Consider the following 18,165-nt stretch of genomic DNA (forward strand, 5'->3'; position numbering starts at 1 on the left):
TTTTATTGTGCTTAAAAAATAATTTTATAGATATGTAAATGACCCTGGTAAGGAGCCCAAGGGGCTGTAGTAACCATTCTGGAGCCCAGCCACACTGCATCCTCTGAATCTCCTTGCTCAGTTAGATTGCCGTAATCTCGCAATGTGCATGCGCGGTGCTGACAGTGTTCCTTCCCTGTGCTGGAATCAGCCTCTGGGAAGGAACTGTGCATGCGTGAGCTCGCACATCGCGAGATTACAGAAATCTAACTGGGCAAGGAGATTCGGTGGACACAGGCAGTGCTGGGCTCCAAGAAGGTTGGTACAGCCCCTTGGGCTCCTTACCAGGGTCATTTACATATCTAAAAAGGACACCGCTTTATAGGACAGGTATATTGCGGCGATCTAGCCGTGCATGTCCGCAGCTCTATAGGCTAAAAGGAGGTGACAGAATCCCTTTAACAGGTGAGTATTTCATTGCATGTTGGCCGGTGTCTTAGTCTTGGACAACCCATGTAAGTGCACTGCAACTGTGTACTGTGGAAATCCCAGAGGTTAGATTAATCATAAGTTCATGGTGCTTAGTCAGCCCAGGGGCGTTGCTAGGGTCTCAAAGGATCTGGGGCCCAATTCTGTAAGGTTACTGCAGTAGCTTTCTCCTACAGGCTGTTCCGCCGGGGTAACAGCCTGCCAGATGCATGCCACCAGAAGTCCACTCCAACCCCATTCACTATAATGGGACAGGCCGGAGGTCCAGCCACGGCACGGAAAACATGCAGAGAGGCGGCCACAGTAAAACTGCAGCATGCTGTACTTGCCTCTTGGCATGTTTGCTATACTCCCCGGGAAGTTGACCCTCCCCTGCATCTTGCTGTACTATACAGCAGCATATACAGTACCTTTTCACATCCAGGGCCTCCCAGGTGACTCCTCATCGAATGTAGATCTTTGTCATAATCGTCTCGGCTGCCTCGTCTCTGCAGAGTGACAGACATCTTGGCTTACTCACTTTTCTATAATCATCCCCCAACCTGGAGTCCCCACAGTATTCTCCTGCTGCTTGCTGTGCCCCCTCCCCCATAGTAATACTGCACCTCATAGTCCCACGAATAGTAATCCCCCTTCTAGAATGCCTTCCTTAGTAATAGTGCCCCAACAGTGATAATGCTCCGCAAGAGTCCTCCAGTATTAACCCTTTCATGACCAAGGGTCATTGATGCCCCAATGTCCAGGTCAAAATTTACAAATCTGACATGCGTCACTTTATGTGGTAATAGCTTTGGAACACTTTTACTTATCCACGCCATTCTGAGATTGTTTTCTCGTGACACATTGTACTTCATGATAATCATATATTTGAGTCAATATATTTCACCTTTATTTATGAAAAAATCCCAAATTTACCAAAAATGTGGAAAAATTCACAATTTTCCAAATTTCAATTTCTCTGCTTCTAAAACAGAGTCATACCTAATAAAATATTTATTACTTAACATTCCCCATATGTCTACTTTATGTTGGCATCATTTTGGAAATGTCATTTTATTTTTTTAGGACGTTAGAAGGTTTAGAAGCAATTCTTAAAATTTTTAAGAAAATTTCCAAAACCCACTTAAGGACCGGTTCAGGTCTGAAGTCACTTTGTGGGGCTTACATAGTGGAAACCCCCATAAATTACCCCATTGTAGAAATTACACCCCTCAAGTTACTCAAAACTGATTTTACAAACTTTGTTAACCCTTTAGGCGTTCCGCAAGAATTAAAGGCAAATGGAGATGAAATTTCTAAATTTCACATTTTTGGCAGATTTTCCATTTTATAAAAAAAATTCTTTAACACATTGAGGGTTAACAGCCAAACAAAACAATATTTATTACCCTGATTCCGCGGTTTACATAAACACTCCACATGTAGTCGTAAACTGCTGTACGGGCACACGGCAGGGCGCAGAAGGAAAGGAATGCCATACGGTTTTTGGAAGGCAGATTGTGCTGGATTGGTTTTCTGAACGCCATATGTTTTTTATTTTTCTGCCGATCGTCTTGTGCAGGGGCTTGTTTTTTGCAGAAAGTGTTGAGGTTTATATTGGTACCATTTTTGGGTACATAGGATTTTTTGATCATTCATTATTACACTTTATGCGGCAAGGTGACGCAAAAATTGGCTGTTTTGGAACAGTTTTCATTTATTTATTTTTACAGCGTTCATCTGAGAAGTTAGGTCATGTGATAGTTTTATAGAGAAGATCGTTACGGACGTGGCAATACCTAATATGTATACTTTTTCTTATTTATTTTAGTTTTACACAATAGCATTTCTGAAACCGAAAAAATGATGTTTTAGTGTCTCTATAGTCTGAGAACCATAGCTTTTTTTATTTTTTGTGCAATTGTCTTAAATAGGGTATCATTTTTTTTGCGGGACGAGGTGACGGTTTGATTGGTACTATTTTGGGGGTCATACGCCTTTCTGATCGCTTGCTGTTGCACTTTGTGATGTAAGGTGACAAATTGCTTTTTTTGACAGTTTTATTTTTATGGTGTTTATCGGACGGGGTCTATCATGTGATATCTTTATAGAGACGGTCGTTACGGACGCGGTGATACCTAATATGTGTCGGTTTTTTATTTTTCATTTTTTTTAGGAAAAAAAAGGATTTTTTTTATTTTACATATTTATTTTTTACTTATTTTTTTTGCACATTAATTTTTTTTTATCAAGTCCCTCTTGGATCATGAAGATCCAGTGGGGCTGATGGCTGTACTATACTTTGCAATGCTCTTGCATTGCAAAGTGTAATACATTCAGATGCCCTGTAGGTGACAACAGCGGACGATTTTGCAAAGCGTCCGGTTGCCAGGGCAACCATCGGGGCTGCCATCGCAGCGCAGCAGCCCCGATGGTGGAGAGAGGGAGCCCCCTCCCTCCATTAACCCCATAGATGCCGCTGCCGCGGCATCTCTGGGGTTACAGCAGAGTGTCAGCATAGAGCTGACACTCTGATGGCGGCGGTTCAGGAATGGAGCCGCCGCCATCAAATACAGCAGGGGGGCAGACCGAGGGGGGGGGGGGGCTGGAAATTGTCACGGCCAGCAGGAGGGGGCACTGGAGGACACAAGATGGGGCACTGTGGACAGATCGGGTGGCGCCTGCACGGATCGGGGTGGAGGGGGGCTGCACGGATCGGAGGGGGGGCACGAGGACACTGATTTCAGGCTCTGATCTGCAGAGCGCAGATCAGAGCCTGAAACCTGCATTTTTTTCACTTCCGCGATCCGATTGGTTAGTCTGCACAGACTAACCAATCGGATCGATTGCCGGCAAGGGGCCACTCTGATTGGTCCCTTGCTGGCATTACTGCACTGTATGCTGTCCGTGACAGCATACAGGGCAGGGGCAGAAGCTTTAATCCAAGCGCTTTGCAGCGCTTGGATTAAAGAGCTGCCAGAACGTGTATATATACGTGGTAGCTGCACGGGGTATGTGCAGCTATCACGTATATATACAGATTGCGGTCGTGAAGGGGTTAATAATGCCCTCACAAACCCCTCAGTATCACTAAGGCCCCCATAGTGCTCTCTGTAGAAATAAGACAGATCTAGAAAACCCTCCTTTAGAGCCCCTAGTAGTAACTCCTAATGTCCCCTGGATTTAAAATGCCCTTAGTGCTCCCAGTATTTATACTGCCCCTCCTCTTATAATGCTCTCCCCTACAGTGCTCCCTGTAGTTATATTCCACCTCTTGGTGTCCTCATAAATTATAATTCCTTAGACCCTCCACCATACAGTCCTATGTAAATAAAGCACCCCTTCCCATAGCCGCATTTAACATACAGTCCCATGTAAAAAACATCATTCCCTCCCCAGCCACCTCAATACAGTCCCATGTAAATAACATCCCTCCCTTCAGCTCTAACATACAGTCCCAGTTAAATAACCAACTCCTAGTTGCTCTGCCTCTCCCTTCACTTACCTGTCCTCATATACAGACATCCCCATAGCTTCTCTTCACTGCTGTCCTCTCCTGCACTGGTCACATGATGGTGACATTATCGCAGGTCCTTCTCAACCCATGCCTTCTGCACTGATCACATGACCTGTGATGTAATCACAGGTCCTTCAGATCTTGCAGTGCATTAGATTCAATTGTATTGCCGTCCTGAGGACTGCAATACAGGTGTATCTGCCTGGCAGGCAGTATATTTGGTGCCTGGGACAAAACGGGGCCCATGCCCCAAATGTTTTGGCCTAGCAACACCCCTAAGTCGGCCCCTATTAAATGCATAGGAGAGAAGCCGCAGATTAATGGGAATCTGATCACTAGGTTCCCGTCCCACTGTCCTAATGGAGTGGTAGGTCGAGCCTGTGCTCCATCCAATATCTGTGGGACTGCTGGAGAGTACTGTACTTTTACTGTCTGCCACTCCCATAGATGACCTGCTGTTCCAGTGAGACTGGGGATTGGTGGGGTTCCCCACGAGCAGCTACTTCCCTATCCAGTAGAAAAGGGATAACTTCTTATAACCAAGACTACCCCTTTAAATTGTTACCCTACTGGAGTAGATTTCTGACATACCATGTAAATGTTGGTGAATTTGCTGGACCTCCTGCCGCTCCCAACTGGGTTTTTGCCATCTGCCCTGTGATATCTCCAACACTTTACTTTTTAGTAAATAATATTCTGCATCAAATGCACTTATGTGAGATGTTTTATTCTTGTGGAACAGTCAGCACTTGAGCCATTTGTAGAGATTTTCGTATGTTAGCTATAGCGGGACACTCTGGCACTTGCCTATATTGGGCTGGGTGTTGCCCAGTTGTAAACAGCTGACTAATCTAGTTGAAGTCTGTGCTCCTACCTGTGAGAACTTGTATTGAGCTTGTAGTGCTTGCAGACCCTGCCCAGTCATGGAGATGAAGCATGAGGCTTCTCTGAGGGAGGTGCTTTGTGCAGGCATTGATGCCACCAGTTGCTCCTCATGCTGGCATTGGATTCATCTGCAGCAGCTGTAATGACTCGGTAAGACTAGAGGTAGGTCGCATTTCCAGTGTGATTGTCTTGCAGCAGTATTGCTATGATTTTGCTTGCAGAGATTAGCACAATGACGCTCATGTCTAGCCTTCTGCTCGTCAGTAATGGGTTTCACTGCGGTGCTGTTATAATCTGCAATGAAGCTGCTCTTCTACATCATACTGTCGGCATATTTGCAGGGAGTGCTGTATGATGACGTTGCTTTATGTTGGGTATCTTGTCTAATTTTAGGCATTTGCCTTCACGCCCTGATATGGGATAAACTGGAGTCCTGATTTGTGTTCTGAAGTGTCATTAAATGCCTGTGTAACTACATATAGCGTTATCCCTCATGTTCTACAGGATACTAAAGCCAATGTGCTGCTGGTGGCCAACTTCTGCTTTCCTTATTACTGATGTCTATGGAAGTTTTTTTGTCTGCCACAACAGGGCAGATTTACTATCAAAAGGTGTAGTTGGTAACCTTAAACGGATTTAAAGTGCCACTTATCACTGTTGCTGGAGGATGGATCTGGAGTAAGGTGGTCCAGGTCCAGAACCCGGACATGCCTCCTTTTTCAACCAGGCAGCACCCCTGACTTGAAAAGGCCTTTGCTCCGATGCTCAAGAGTTTGTGACGTAGCGGGCTCTCCATGGGGCTGCCAGGAAGACCAGTGATGTCACCAGTAGGGATGAGCGAACTCGAACTGTATAGTTCGGGTTCGTACCGAATTTTGGGGTGTCCGTGACACGGACCCGAACCCGGACATTTTCGTAAAAGTTCGGGTTCGGTGTTCGTCGCTTTCTTCGCGCTTTTGTGACGCTTTCTTGGCGCTTTTTGAAAGGCTGCAAAGCAGCCAATCAACAAGCGTCATACTACTTGCCCCAAGAGGCCATCACAGCCATGCCTACTATTGGCATGGCTGTGATTGGCCAGAGCACCATGTGACCCAGCCTCTATTTAAGCTGGAGTCACATAGCGCCGCCCGTCACTCTGCTCTGATTAGCGTAGGGAGAGGTTGCGGCTGCGACAGTAGGGCGAGATTAGGCAGATTAACTCCTCCAAAGGACTTGATTAACTGATCGATCTGCAGCTGTGGATCATTGAGCTGCTGATCCTCAATTGCTCACTGTTTTTAGGCTGCACAGACCGTTTGTCAGTCTCATTTTTCTGGGGTGATCGGCGGCCATTTTGTGTCTTGTGGTGCGCCAGCACAAGCTGCGACCAAGTGCATTTAACCCTCAATGGTGTGGTTGTTTTTTGGCTAAAGCCTACATCAGGGTGAAGCTGTCACACCAAGTGCATTTAACCAGCAATAGTCTGTTCATTTTTTGGCCATATACAAAATCAGGGGCAAGCTGCGCCTGTCACCAAGTGCATTTAACCCTCAATGGTGTGGTTGTTTTTTGGCTAAAGCCTACATCAGGGTGAAGCTGTCACACCAAGTGCATTTAACCAGCAATAGTCTGTTCATTTTTTGGCCATATACAAAATCAGGGGCAAGCTGCGCCTGTCACCAAGTGCATTTAACCCTCAATGGTGTGGTTGTTTTTTGGCTAAAGCCTACATCAGGGTGAAGCTGTCACACCAAGTGCATTTAACCAGCAATAGTCTGTTCATTTTTTGGCCATATCCCAGTCTAATTCTGTCACTAAATCCATACCGGTCACCCAGCGCCTAAATACTAGGCCTCAAATTTATATCCAGCTAAATCTGTCCCTAGTGCTGTAGCTGGGCGAGTTATTTAGTGTCCGTTCAAGCACATTTCTTGTTCTGGGTTGAAATACAATTCTCAATTTAGCAATTTCATAATTTAGTGGTTCCTGCTATATCAGAGCTCTTTGAAATCTATCCCAAAAAGGGTATATAATATTGAAGGTGCACATAGGGTCATTCAGAGTAACTTCACACACACCCGCTACTGTGTATTTCCAAGTCTAATTCTGTCACTAAATCCATACCGGTGACCCAGCGCCTAAATACTAGGCCTCAAATTTAATTCCCTCTAAATCTCTCGTTACCCACCGCTGTACTGTTGTTGCTGGGCAAGATATTTAGTGTCCGTCAAAGCACATTTTTTGTTCTGGGTTGAAGTACAATTCCCAATTTAGCAATTTCATAATTTAGTGGTTTCTGCTATATCAGAGCTATTTGAAATCTATCCCAAAAAGGGTATATAATATTGAAGGTGCACATAGGGTCATTCAGAATAACTTCACACACACCCGCTACTGTGTATTTCCAAGTCTAATTCTGTCACTAAACCCATACCTGTCACCCAGCGCCTAAATACTAGGCCTCAAATTTAAATCCCTCTAAATCTCTCGTTACCGTTGTCCTGTTGTAGCTGGGAAAGTTATTTAGTGTCCGTCAAAGCACATTTTTTGTTCTGGGTTGAAGTACAATTCCCAATTTAGCAATTTCATAATTTAGTGGTTCCTGCTATATCAGAGCTATTTGAAATCTATCCCAAAAAGGGTATATAATATTGAAGGTGCACATAGGGTCATTCAGAATAACTTCACACACACCCGCTACTGTGTATTTCCAAGTCTAATTCTGTCACTAAATCCATACCGGTGACCCAGCGCCTAAATACTAGGCCTCAAATTTAATTCCCTCTAAATCTCTCGTTACCCACCGGTGTACTGTTGTTGCTGGGCAAGATATTTAGTGTCCGTCAAAGCACATTTTTTGTTCTGGGTTGAAGTACAATTCCCAATTTAGCAATTTCATAATTTAGTGGTTTCTGCTATATCAGAGCTATTTGAAATCTATCCCTAAAAGGGTATATAATATTGAAGGTGCACATAGGGTCATTCAGAATAACTTCACACACACCCGCTACTGTGTATTTCCAAGTCTAATTCTGTCACTAAACCCATACCTGTCACCCAGCGCCTAAATACTAGGCCTCAAATTTAAATCCCTCTAAATCTCTCGTTACCCACCACTGTACTGTTGTTGCTGGGCAAGATATTTAGTGTCCGTCAAAGCACATTTTTTGTTCTGGGTTGAAGTACAATTCCCAATTTAGCAATTTCATAATTTAGTGGTTTCTGCTATATCAGAGCTATTTGAAATCTATCCCTAAAAGGGTATATAATATTGAAGGTGCACATAGGGTCATTCAGAATAACTTCACACACACGCTTCTGTGCATTTCCAAGTCTAATTCTGTCACTAAATCCATACCGGTGACCCAGCGCCTAAATACTAGGCCTCAAATTTAATTCCCTCTAAATCTCTCGTTACCCACCGCTGTACTGTTGTTGCTGGGCAAGATATTTAGTGTCCGTCAAAGCACATTTTTTGTTCTGGGTTGAAGTACAATTCCCAATTTAGCAATTTCATAATTTAGTGGTTTCTGCTATATCAGAGCTATTTGAAATCTATCCCTAAAAGGGTATATAATATTGAAGGTGCACATAGGGTCATTCAGAATAACTTCACACACACCCGCTACTGTGTATTTCCAAGTCTAATTCTGTCACTAAATCCATACCGGTGACCCAGCGCCTAAATACTAGGCCTCAAATTTAATTCCCTCTAAATCTCTCGTTACCCACCGGTGTACTGTTGTTGCTGGGCAAGATATTTAGTGTCCGTCAAAGCACATTTTTTGTTCTGGGTTGAAGTACAATTCCCAATTTAGCAATTTCATAATTTAGTGGTTTCTGCTATATCAGAGCTATTTGAAATCTATCCCTAAAAGGGTATATAATATTGAAGGTGCACATAGGGTCATTCAGAATAACTTCACACACACGCTTCTGTGCATTTCCAAGTCTAATTCTGTCACTAAATCCATACCGGTGACCCAGCGCCTAAATACTAGGCCTCAAATTTAAATCCCTCTAAATCTCTCGTTACCCACCACTGTACTGTTGTTGCTGGGCAAGATATTTAGTGTCCGTCAAAGCACATTTTTTGTTCTGGGTTGAAGTACAATTCCCAATTTAGCAATTTCATAATTTAGTGGTTTCTGCTATATCAGAGCTATTTGAAATCTATCCCTAAAAGGGTATATAATATTGAAGGTGCACATAGGGTCATTCAGAATAACTTCACACACACGCTTCTGTGCATTTCCAAGTCTAATTCTGTCACTAAATCCATACCGGTGACCCAGCGCCTAAATACTAGGCCTCAAATTTAAATCCCTCTAAATCTCTCGTTACCCACCGCTGTACTGTTGTTGCTGGGCAAGATATTTAGTGTCCGTCAAAGCACATTTTTTGTTCTGGGTTGAAGTACAATTCCCAATTTAGCAATTTCATAATTTAGTGGTTTCTGCTATATCAGAGCTATTTGAAATCTATCCCAAAAAGGGTATATAATATTGAAGGTGCACATTGGGTCATTCAGAATAACTTCACACACACCCGCTACTGTGTATTTTCAAGTCTAATTCTGTCACTAAACCCATACCTGTCACCCAGCGCCTAAATACTAGGCCTCAAATTTAAATCCCTCTAAATCTCTCGTTACCCACCGCTGTACTGTTGTTGCTGGGCAAGATATTTAGTGTCCGTCAAAGCACATTTTTTGTTCTGGGTTGAAGTACAATTCCCAATTTAGCAATTTCATAATTTAGTGGTTTCTGCTATATCAGAGCTATTTGAAATCTATCCCTAAAAGGGTATATAATATTGAAGGTGCACATAGGGTCATTCAGAATAACTTCACACACACGCTTCTGTGCATTTCCAAGTCTAATTCTGTCACTAAATCCATACCGGTCACCCAGCGCCTAAATACTAGGCCTCAAATTTATATCCCGCTGAATTTGAATACAATACATTGGGCCAAATAATATATTTGTTGTTGTGGTGAACCATAACAATGAGAAAAACATCTAGTAAGGGACGCGGACGTGGACATGGTCGTGGTGGTGTTAGTGGACCCTCTGGTGCTGGGAGAGGACGTGGCCGTTCTGCCACATCCACACGTCCTAGTGTACCAACTACCTCAGGTCCCAGTAGCCGCCAGAATTTACAGCGATATATGGTGGGGCCCAATGCCGTTCTAAGGATGGTAAGGCCTGAGCAGGTACAGGCATTAGTCAATTGGGTGGCCGACAGTGGATCCAGCACGTTCACATTATCTCCCACCCAGTCTTCTGCAGAAAGCGCACAGATGGCGCCTGAAAACCAACCCCATCAGTCTGTCACATCACCCCCATGCATACCAGGGAAACTGTCTCAGCCTCAAGTTATGCAGCAGTCTCTTATGCTGTTTGAAGACTCCGCTGGCAGGGTTTCCCAAGGGCATCCACCTAGCCCTTCCCCAGCGGTGAAAGACATAGAATGCACTGACGCACAACCACTTATGTTTCCTGATGATGAGGACATGGGAATACCACCTCAGCATGTCTCTGATGATGACGAAACACAGGTGCCAACTGCTGCGTCTTTCTGCAGTGTGCAGACTGAACAGGAGGTCAGGGATCAAGACTGGGTGGAAGACGATGCAGGGGACGATGAGGTCCTAGACCCCACATGGAATGAAGGTCGTGCCACTGACTTTCACAGTTCGGAGGAAGAGGCAGTGGTGAGACCGAGCCAACAGCGTAGCAAAAGAGGGAGCAGTGGGCAAAAGCAGAACACCCGCCGCCAAGAGACTCCGCCTGCTACTGACCGCCGCCATCTGGGACCGAGCACCCCAAAGGCAGCTTCAAGGAGTTCCCTGGCATGGCACTTCTTCAAACAATGTGCTGACGACAAGACCCGAGTGGTTTGCACGCTGTGCCATCAGAGCCTGAAGCGAGGCATTAACGTTCTGAACCTGAGCACAACCTGCATGACCAGGCACCTGCATGCAAAGCATGAACTGCAGTGGAGTAAACACCTTAAAACCAAGGAAGTCACTCAGGCTCCCCCTGCTACCTCTTCTGCTGCTGCCGCCTCGGCCTATTCTGCTGCTGCCGCCTCGGCCTCTTCCTCCGCCTCTGGAGGAACGTTGGCACCTGCCGCCCAGCAAACAGGGGATGTACCACCAACACCACCACCACCACCTCCGTCACCAAGCGTCTCAACCATGTCACACGCCAGCGTTCAGCTCTCCATCTCACAAACATTTGATAGAAAGCGTAAATTCCCACCTAGCCACCCTCGATCCCTGGCCCTGAATGCCAGCATTTCTAAACTACTGGCCTATGAAATGCTGTCATTTAGGCTGGTGGACACAGACAGCTTCAAACAGATCATGTCGCTTGCTGTCCCACAGTATGTTGTTCCCAGCCGGCACTACTTCTCCAAGAGAGCCGTGCCTTCCCTGCACAACCAAGTATCCGATAAAATCAAGTGTGCACTGCGCAACGCCATCTGTAGCAAGGTCCACCTAACCACAGATACGTGGACCAGTAAGCACGGCCAGGGACGCTATATCTCCCTAACTGCACACTGGGTAAATGTAGTGGCAGCTGGGCCCCAGGCGGAGAGCTGTTTGGCGCACGTCCTGCCGCCGCCAAGGATCGCAGGGCAACATTCTTTGCCTCCTGTTGCCACCTCCTCCTTCTCGGCTTCCTCCTCCTCTTCTTCCACCTGCTCATCCAGTCAGCCACACACCTTCACCACCAACTTCAGCACAGCCCGGGGTAAACGTCAGCAGGCCATTCTGAAACTCATATGTTTGGGGGACAGGCCCCACACCGCACAGGAGTTGTGGCGGGGTATTGAACAACAGACCGACGAGTGGTTGCTGCCGGTGAGCCTCAAGCCCGGCCTGGTGGTGTGTGATAATGGGCGAAATCTCGTTGCAGCTCTGGGACTAGCCAATTTGACGCACATCCCTTGCTTGGCGCATGTGCTGAATTTGGTGGTGCAGAAGTTCATTCACAACTACCCCGACATGTCAGAGCTGCTGCATAAAGTGCGGGCCGTCTGTTCGCGCTTCCGGCGTTCACATCCTGCCGCTGCTCGCCTGTCTGCGCTACAGCGTAACTTCGGCCTTCCCGCTCACCGCCTCATATGCGACGTGCCCACCAGGTGGAACTCCACCTTGCACATGCTGGACAGACTGTGCGAGCAGCAGCAGGCCATAGTGGAGTTTCAGCTGCAGCACGCACGGGTCAGTCGCACTACAGAACAGCACCACTTCACCACCAATGACTGGGCCTCCATGCGAGACCTGTGTGCCCTGTTGCGCTGTTTCGAGTACTCCACCAACATGGCCAGTGGCGATGACACCGTTATCAGCGTTACAATACCACTTCTATGTCTCCTTGAGAAAACACTTAGGGCGATGATGGAACAGGAGGTGGCCCAGGAGGAGGAGGAGGAGGATGAGGAAGAGGGGTCATTTTTAGCACTTTCAGGCCAGTCTCTTCGAAGTGACTCAGAGGGAGGTTTTTTGCAACAGCAGAGGCCAGGTACAAATGTGGCCAGCCAGGGCCCACTACTGGAGGACGAGGAGGACGAGGATGAGGAGGAGGTGGAGGAGGATGAGGATGAAGCATGGTCACAGCGGGGTGGCACCCAACGCAGCTCGGGTCCATCACTGGTGCGTGGCTGGGGGGAAAGGCAGGACGATGACGATACGCCTCCCACAGAGGACAGCTTGTCCTTACCCCTGGGCAGCCTGGCACACATGAGCGACTACATGCTGCAGTGCCTGCGCAACGACAGCAGAGTTGCCCACATTTTAACCTGTGCGGACTACTGGGTTGCCACCCTGCTGGATCCACGCTACAAAGACAATGTGCCCACCTTACTTCCTGCACTGGAGCGTGATAGGAAGATGCGCGAGTACAAGCGCACGTTGGTAGACGCGCTACTGAGAGCATTCCCAAATGTCACAGGGGAACAAGTGGAAGCCCAAGGCCAAGGCAGAGGAGGAGCAAGAGGTCGCCAAGGCAGCTGTGTCACGGCCAGCTCCTCTGAGGGCAGGGTTAGCATGGCAGAGATGTGGAAAACTTTTGTCAACACGCCACAGCTAACTGCACCACCACCTGATACGCAACGTGTTAGCAGGAGGCAACATTTCACTAACATGGTGGAACAGTACGTGTGCACACCCCTCCACGTACTGACTGATGGTTCGGCCCCATTCAACTTCTGGGTCTCTAAATTGTCCACGTGGCCAGAGCTAGCCTTTTATGCCTTGGAGGTGCTGGCCTGCCCGGCAGCCAGCGTTTTGTCTGAACGTGTATTCAGCACGGCAGGGGGCGTCATTACAAACGCAGCCGCCTGTCTACAGCCAATGTTGACAAGCTGACGTTCATAAAAATGAACCAGGCATGGATCCCACAGGACCTGTCCGTCCCTTGTCCAGATTAGACATTAACTACCTCCCCATAACCATATATTATTGGACTCCAGGGCACTTCCTCATTCAATCCTATTTTTATTTTCATTTTACCATTATATTGCGATGCTACCCAAAGTTGAATGAACCTCTCCTCTGCCTGTGTGCTAGGCCTAAATATATGCCAATGGACTGTTGCAGTGGTGGCTGAAATGAAGCCTGATTCTCTGCTATGACATGCAGACTAATTCTCTGCTGACATGAAGCCAGATTGTCTGTTACGGGACCTCTCTCCTCTGCCTGGGTGCTGGGCCTAAATTTATGACAATGGACTGTTGCAGTGGTGGCTGACGTGAAGCCTGATTCTCTGCTATGACATGCAGACTAATTCTCTGCTGACATGAAGCCAGATTGTCTGTTACGGGACCTCTCTCCTCTGCCTGGGTGCTGGGCCTAAATATATGCCAATGGACTGTTGCAGTGGTGGCTGACGTGAAGCCTCATTCTCTGCTATGACATGCAGACTAATTCTCTGCTGTCATGAAGCCAGATTGTCTGTTACGGGACCTCTCTGCTCTGCCTGTGTGCTAGGCCTAAATATATGCCAATGGACTGTTGCAGTGGTGGGTGACGTGAAGCCTCATTCTCTGCTATGACATGCAGACTGATTCTCTGCTGACATGAAGCCAGATTGTCTGTTACGGGACCTCTCTGCTCTGCCTGTGTGCTAGGCCTAAATATATGCCAATGGACTGTTGCAGTGGTGGGTGACGTGAAGCCTCATTCTCTGCTATGACATGCAGACTGATTCTCTGCTGACATGAAGCCAGATTCTCTGTTACGGGACCTCTCTCCTCTGCCTGTGTGTGTGCTGGGCCTAAATATATGCCAATGGACTGTTGCAGTGGTGGCTGACGTGAAGCCTCATTCTCTGCTATGACATGCAGACTAATTCTCTGCTGACATGAAGACAGATTCTCTGTTACGGGACCTCCCTCCTCTGCCTGTGTGTGTGCTGGGCCTAAATATATGCCAATGGACTGTTGCAGTGGTGGCTGACGTGAAGCCTCATTCTCTGCTATGACATGCAGACTAATTCTCTGCTGACATGAAGACAGATTCTCTGTTACGGGACCTCCCTCCTCTGCCTGGGTGCTGGGCCTAAATATATGCCAATGGACTGTTGCAGTGGTGGCTGACGTGAAGCCTCATTCTCTGCTATGACATGCAGACTAATTCTCTGCTGACATGAAGACAGATTCTCTGTTACGGGACCTCTCTCCTCTGCCTGGGTGCCGGGGCCTAAATATCTGAGAATGGACTGTTCCAGTGGTGGGTGACGGGAAGCCAGATTCTCTGCTATGGAACCTCTCTCCAATTGATTTTGGTTAATTTTTATTTATTTAATTTTTATTTTAATTCATTTCCCTATCCACATTTGTTTGCAGGGGATTTACCTACATGTTGCTGCCTTTTGCAGCCCTCTAGCTCTTTCCTGGGCTGTTTTACAGCCTTTTTAGTGCCGAAAAGTTCGGGTCCCCATTGACTTCAATGGGGTTCGGGTTCGGGACGAAGTTCGGATCGGGTTCGGATCCCGAACCCGAACATTTCCGGGATGTTCGGCCGAACTTCTCGAACCCGAACATCCAGGTGTTCGCTCAACTCTAGTCACCAGTACCGATGGGTGGGCTCTAGCACTGCCCTAGCCAGTAAAACATCTAGGGCAGCACTAAAGCATGCCTATCTGAGCTGGTAGCGTCACCAAACACACTGCTGGGTGGATGCTTCCGCCCAGCAGTGTGTAATTGTAAACAAGAGCCCGTGCCCTGTGCGATCTAGCGGTGGGGCAAGAGCGCATCAGAGCATCTCGTGCTCCCATGCCAACATCAGGGGGGCTGTGTGGGTGAAAATAGGGGTATGTCCAGGTTCAGCTCTGAACCCTGACAACACCTTTAAAGATGGCTGACCATCCATATCGGACTCGAAGCTGCTGTAGGCAACAAAGGCAGGTTTCATAAATCTGCCCCACAGTGACTATGAAGTCAAGGTGTTCTGTGATTACACCCACCAGGAAGTGCTCAGTCCCTGCTGTATCACCACTGGGGAAGTGAGCAAATGGGTGTTGTGGGCAGAAGATTCAAAGCAACTTCCATACATTGCAAGGCCAGACCATTGGTTTCAATGGGCACTGTGTGTTGCTCTAAAGTGAACAGGACAAACTATTGTAATTGCACTGCTGCCATATAGACAGCGTGCTTATAAACAGTGGAGAGGCTGCAGCACAAGCACATGGCCTCTTCAAACAGCTAATCTGAGACTGTGGCAAGTATCAGATCAGTCGGGGGTCTGACATTGATAACTTCTCCTGAGGATAGGCCATGAATATACCAGTACTGTACAATCCCTTTAAACCCTTAGTGGCCACCAATACATTTTTATGTTAGTCACTAAGGGGCCTTAGGGTCCATTCACATGTCCGTAGTGTATTGCAGTTCTGCAATACACCCGGCTGGCACCCCCCTAGAAATGTCTATTCTTATCCACAATTGCAGACAAGAATAGGACATGTTCAGTTTTAGTTCTGGAGCCACTGACCAGAAGATTGGCAATGGGTCCGCACCATTGCAGAACTGATGCGGACCACAATTTCGGGCATGTGAATGGAGCCAAGACTGGGCTGCTGTAAAAAAAGGCAGCATAAAGCGGGGACTTGGCTCACATCCGAGCCACTTATCTGCTCTCAACAACTTGGACCAGCAGGAGCGCTGATCCAGACCATTTAACCCTGTAGATACTGCAATCAATGACCAAGGTATCAAAGCAGCACCAGATAAGTTATCCCATGCAGTGAAAGATTGGGGGGAGGGGGGGAGCTAGAATTGCTGTCTTGCTTAGTTGCACCAGAAACTAAATGGCGATCAGTGTTACCAATAAAGTGCAAGCTCCATAAAAATCAAGCCCTCTTTTGCAGGACAATCCGTAGTTTTGATACTATTTTGAAGTGTGGGACTTTTTGATCATTTTGATTATTTTTTGGGGTTGGGGTAAGAAGCAATGAGAAAATGGCAAATTGGCCATTTTGACTTTTTTGTTACACCATATTGGAATTCTATTTTTAATAGTGTGGGTGGTTTTGGTGATACCGTGTTTTTTTTTTTTTTTTTTTTTTTATCTAGGTCTTTTATTATACAGAAAGGGAGTGATTTAAACTTATCGTTTTGTTTTTTTGGAATATCGAAGCTCATAGGATTTATATAATTTTTTATAGATATATTTAATTTTGAACAATCATGGATTTTTACAATTCATTTATTACTGTCTATTGCTCACTACTTACAGTATGTTGGCCTGCCATCTGGTGGCCAAAATAAGAATTGCAGCATGAATGCTGTGGGTTTTGTCAGCGAGACTTGGAGCATTCAAATCTACTACTGACATGCCCATTGGCCACAGGGCATGTCAGTGGGATGCACTTCCGGGGTTTATTACTACTTAGATGCTGTCATCTAACTTGATCACGGCATCTAAAGCCTGTTTTTACTGCGATCAGCATTGTCTGTCACAGTAACTAGCCACGGGTTTCTGCTGTTTGAAACAGCAGAGGCCCTCTGTCCATAACACCTGCTGCATGTGCAAGTGGGTGCCATGTTTACACATCACTTCAGCACCATACATGTCTGGTGCTGGTAGCAAGAGTTAAAGGGGTATCATCTTAATGATCACTGTTAAAACATTAACAGATTTAACAGTGATCATTTTTGTAAAAATATTTTTTATTAACAAATCCCCACCCCTTAGAAAAATAACTATACTTACCTGACTGTCTTCCGTCTCCCCTGGTTACAGCCACCGCTCTTTTTCTTTTTCCTGGCCGGCCGTGCGCTGTACTGGGCGCATGCGTGGACTTGGCGTGCGCATTCAGTACAGCACCCGGCTGGGAGAAGACATCAATGAAGATGGAGGGGGGGCCCCCACCCCTGCCGAAACCATTGCTGCATGGAGGGGGGGGCCCCCACCCCTGCCGAAACCATTGCTGCATGGAGGGGGGGGCCCCCACCCCTGCCGAAACCATTGCTGCATGGAGGGGGGGGCCCCCACCCCTGCCGAAACCATTGCTGCATGGAGGGGGGGGCCCCCACCCCTGCCGAAACCATTGCTGCATGGAGGGGGGGGCCCCCACCCCTGCCGAAACCATTGCTGCATGGAGGGGGGGCCCCCACCCCTGCCGAAACCATTGCTGCTGACATTTTTACTTTTTTTGTTATTAATCGAAATTTAACGATTTTTTTTTTTTGCAAAAAATACATTTTTCACTTTCAGTTGTAAAATTCTGCAAAAAAACGACATCCATATATAAATTTTTTCGCTAAATTTATTCTACATGCCTGATAAAAAAAAATGGTTTGGGTAAAAGTTATAGCGTTTACAAACTATGGTACAAAAATGTGAATTTCCGCTTTCTGAGCACCTGTCATGTTTCCTGAGGTTCTACAATGCTCAGACAGTAGACAACCCCCACAAATGACCCCATTTCGGAAAGTAGACACCCTAAGGTATTCGCTGATGGGCATAGTGAGTTCATAGAACTTTTTTTTATTTTGTCACAAGTTAGCGGGAAATGGTGTGTTTTTTTTTTTTTTCTTACAAAGTCTCATATTCCACTAACTTGTGACAAAAAATAAAAACTTCCATGAACTCACTATGCCCATCACAAAATACTTTGGGGTGTCTTTCCAAAATGGGGTCACTTGTGGGGTAGTTATACTGCCCTGGCATTTTAGGGGACCATATGCGTGAGAAGTAGTTTGCAATCAAAATCTGTAAAAAAAAAATGACCGGAGAAATCCGAAAGGTGCTCTTTGGAATGTGTGCCCCTTTGCCCACCTTGGCTGCAAAAAAGTCACATGTGGTATCGCCGTACTCAGGA

The 18,165-nt window shown here is 46.6% G+C and overlaps 1 protein-coding gene across 4 annotated transcripts in view; it reads left to right on the plus strand.

Moving 5' to 3' along the window:
• The first annotated feature begins 277 nt into the window (after positions 1-277).
• The window catches only part of CPEB1 (cytoplasmic polyadenylation element binding protein 1), a 60,069-nt gene continuing 42,181 nt past the window's right edge, over positions 278-18,165 (plus strand). For 2 of the 4 annotated variants that reach the window (XM_044283341.1, XM_044283343.1), the window contains exon 1: positions 4,939-5,011. In XM_044283341.1, the coding sequence (XP_044139276.1) occupies positions 4,940-5,011 (72 nt within the window). In that variant the 5' untranslated portion in view covers position 4,939. Of the gene's footprint in view, positions 298-4,904; positions 5,012-18,165 lie in introns of those variants that run through there. The other 2 variants (XM_044283344.1, XM_044283342.1) reach the window with 2 other exon arrangements.

The sequence above is a fragment of the Bufo gargarizans genome, chromosome 2, assembly GCF_014858855.1.
Source record: "Bufo gargarizans isolate SCDJY-AF-19 chromosome 2, ASM1485885v1, whole genome shotgun sequence".
Classification (NCBI taxonomy): domain Eukaryota; kingdom Metazoa; phylum Chordata; class Amphibia; order Anura; family Bufonidae; genus Bufo; species Bufo gargarizans.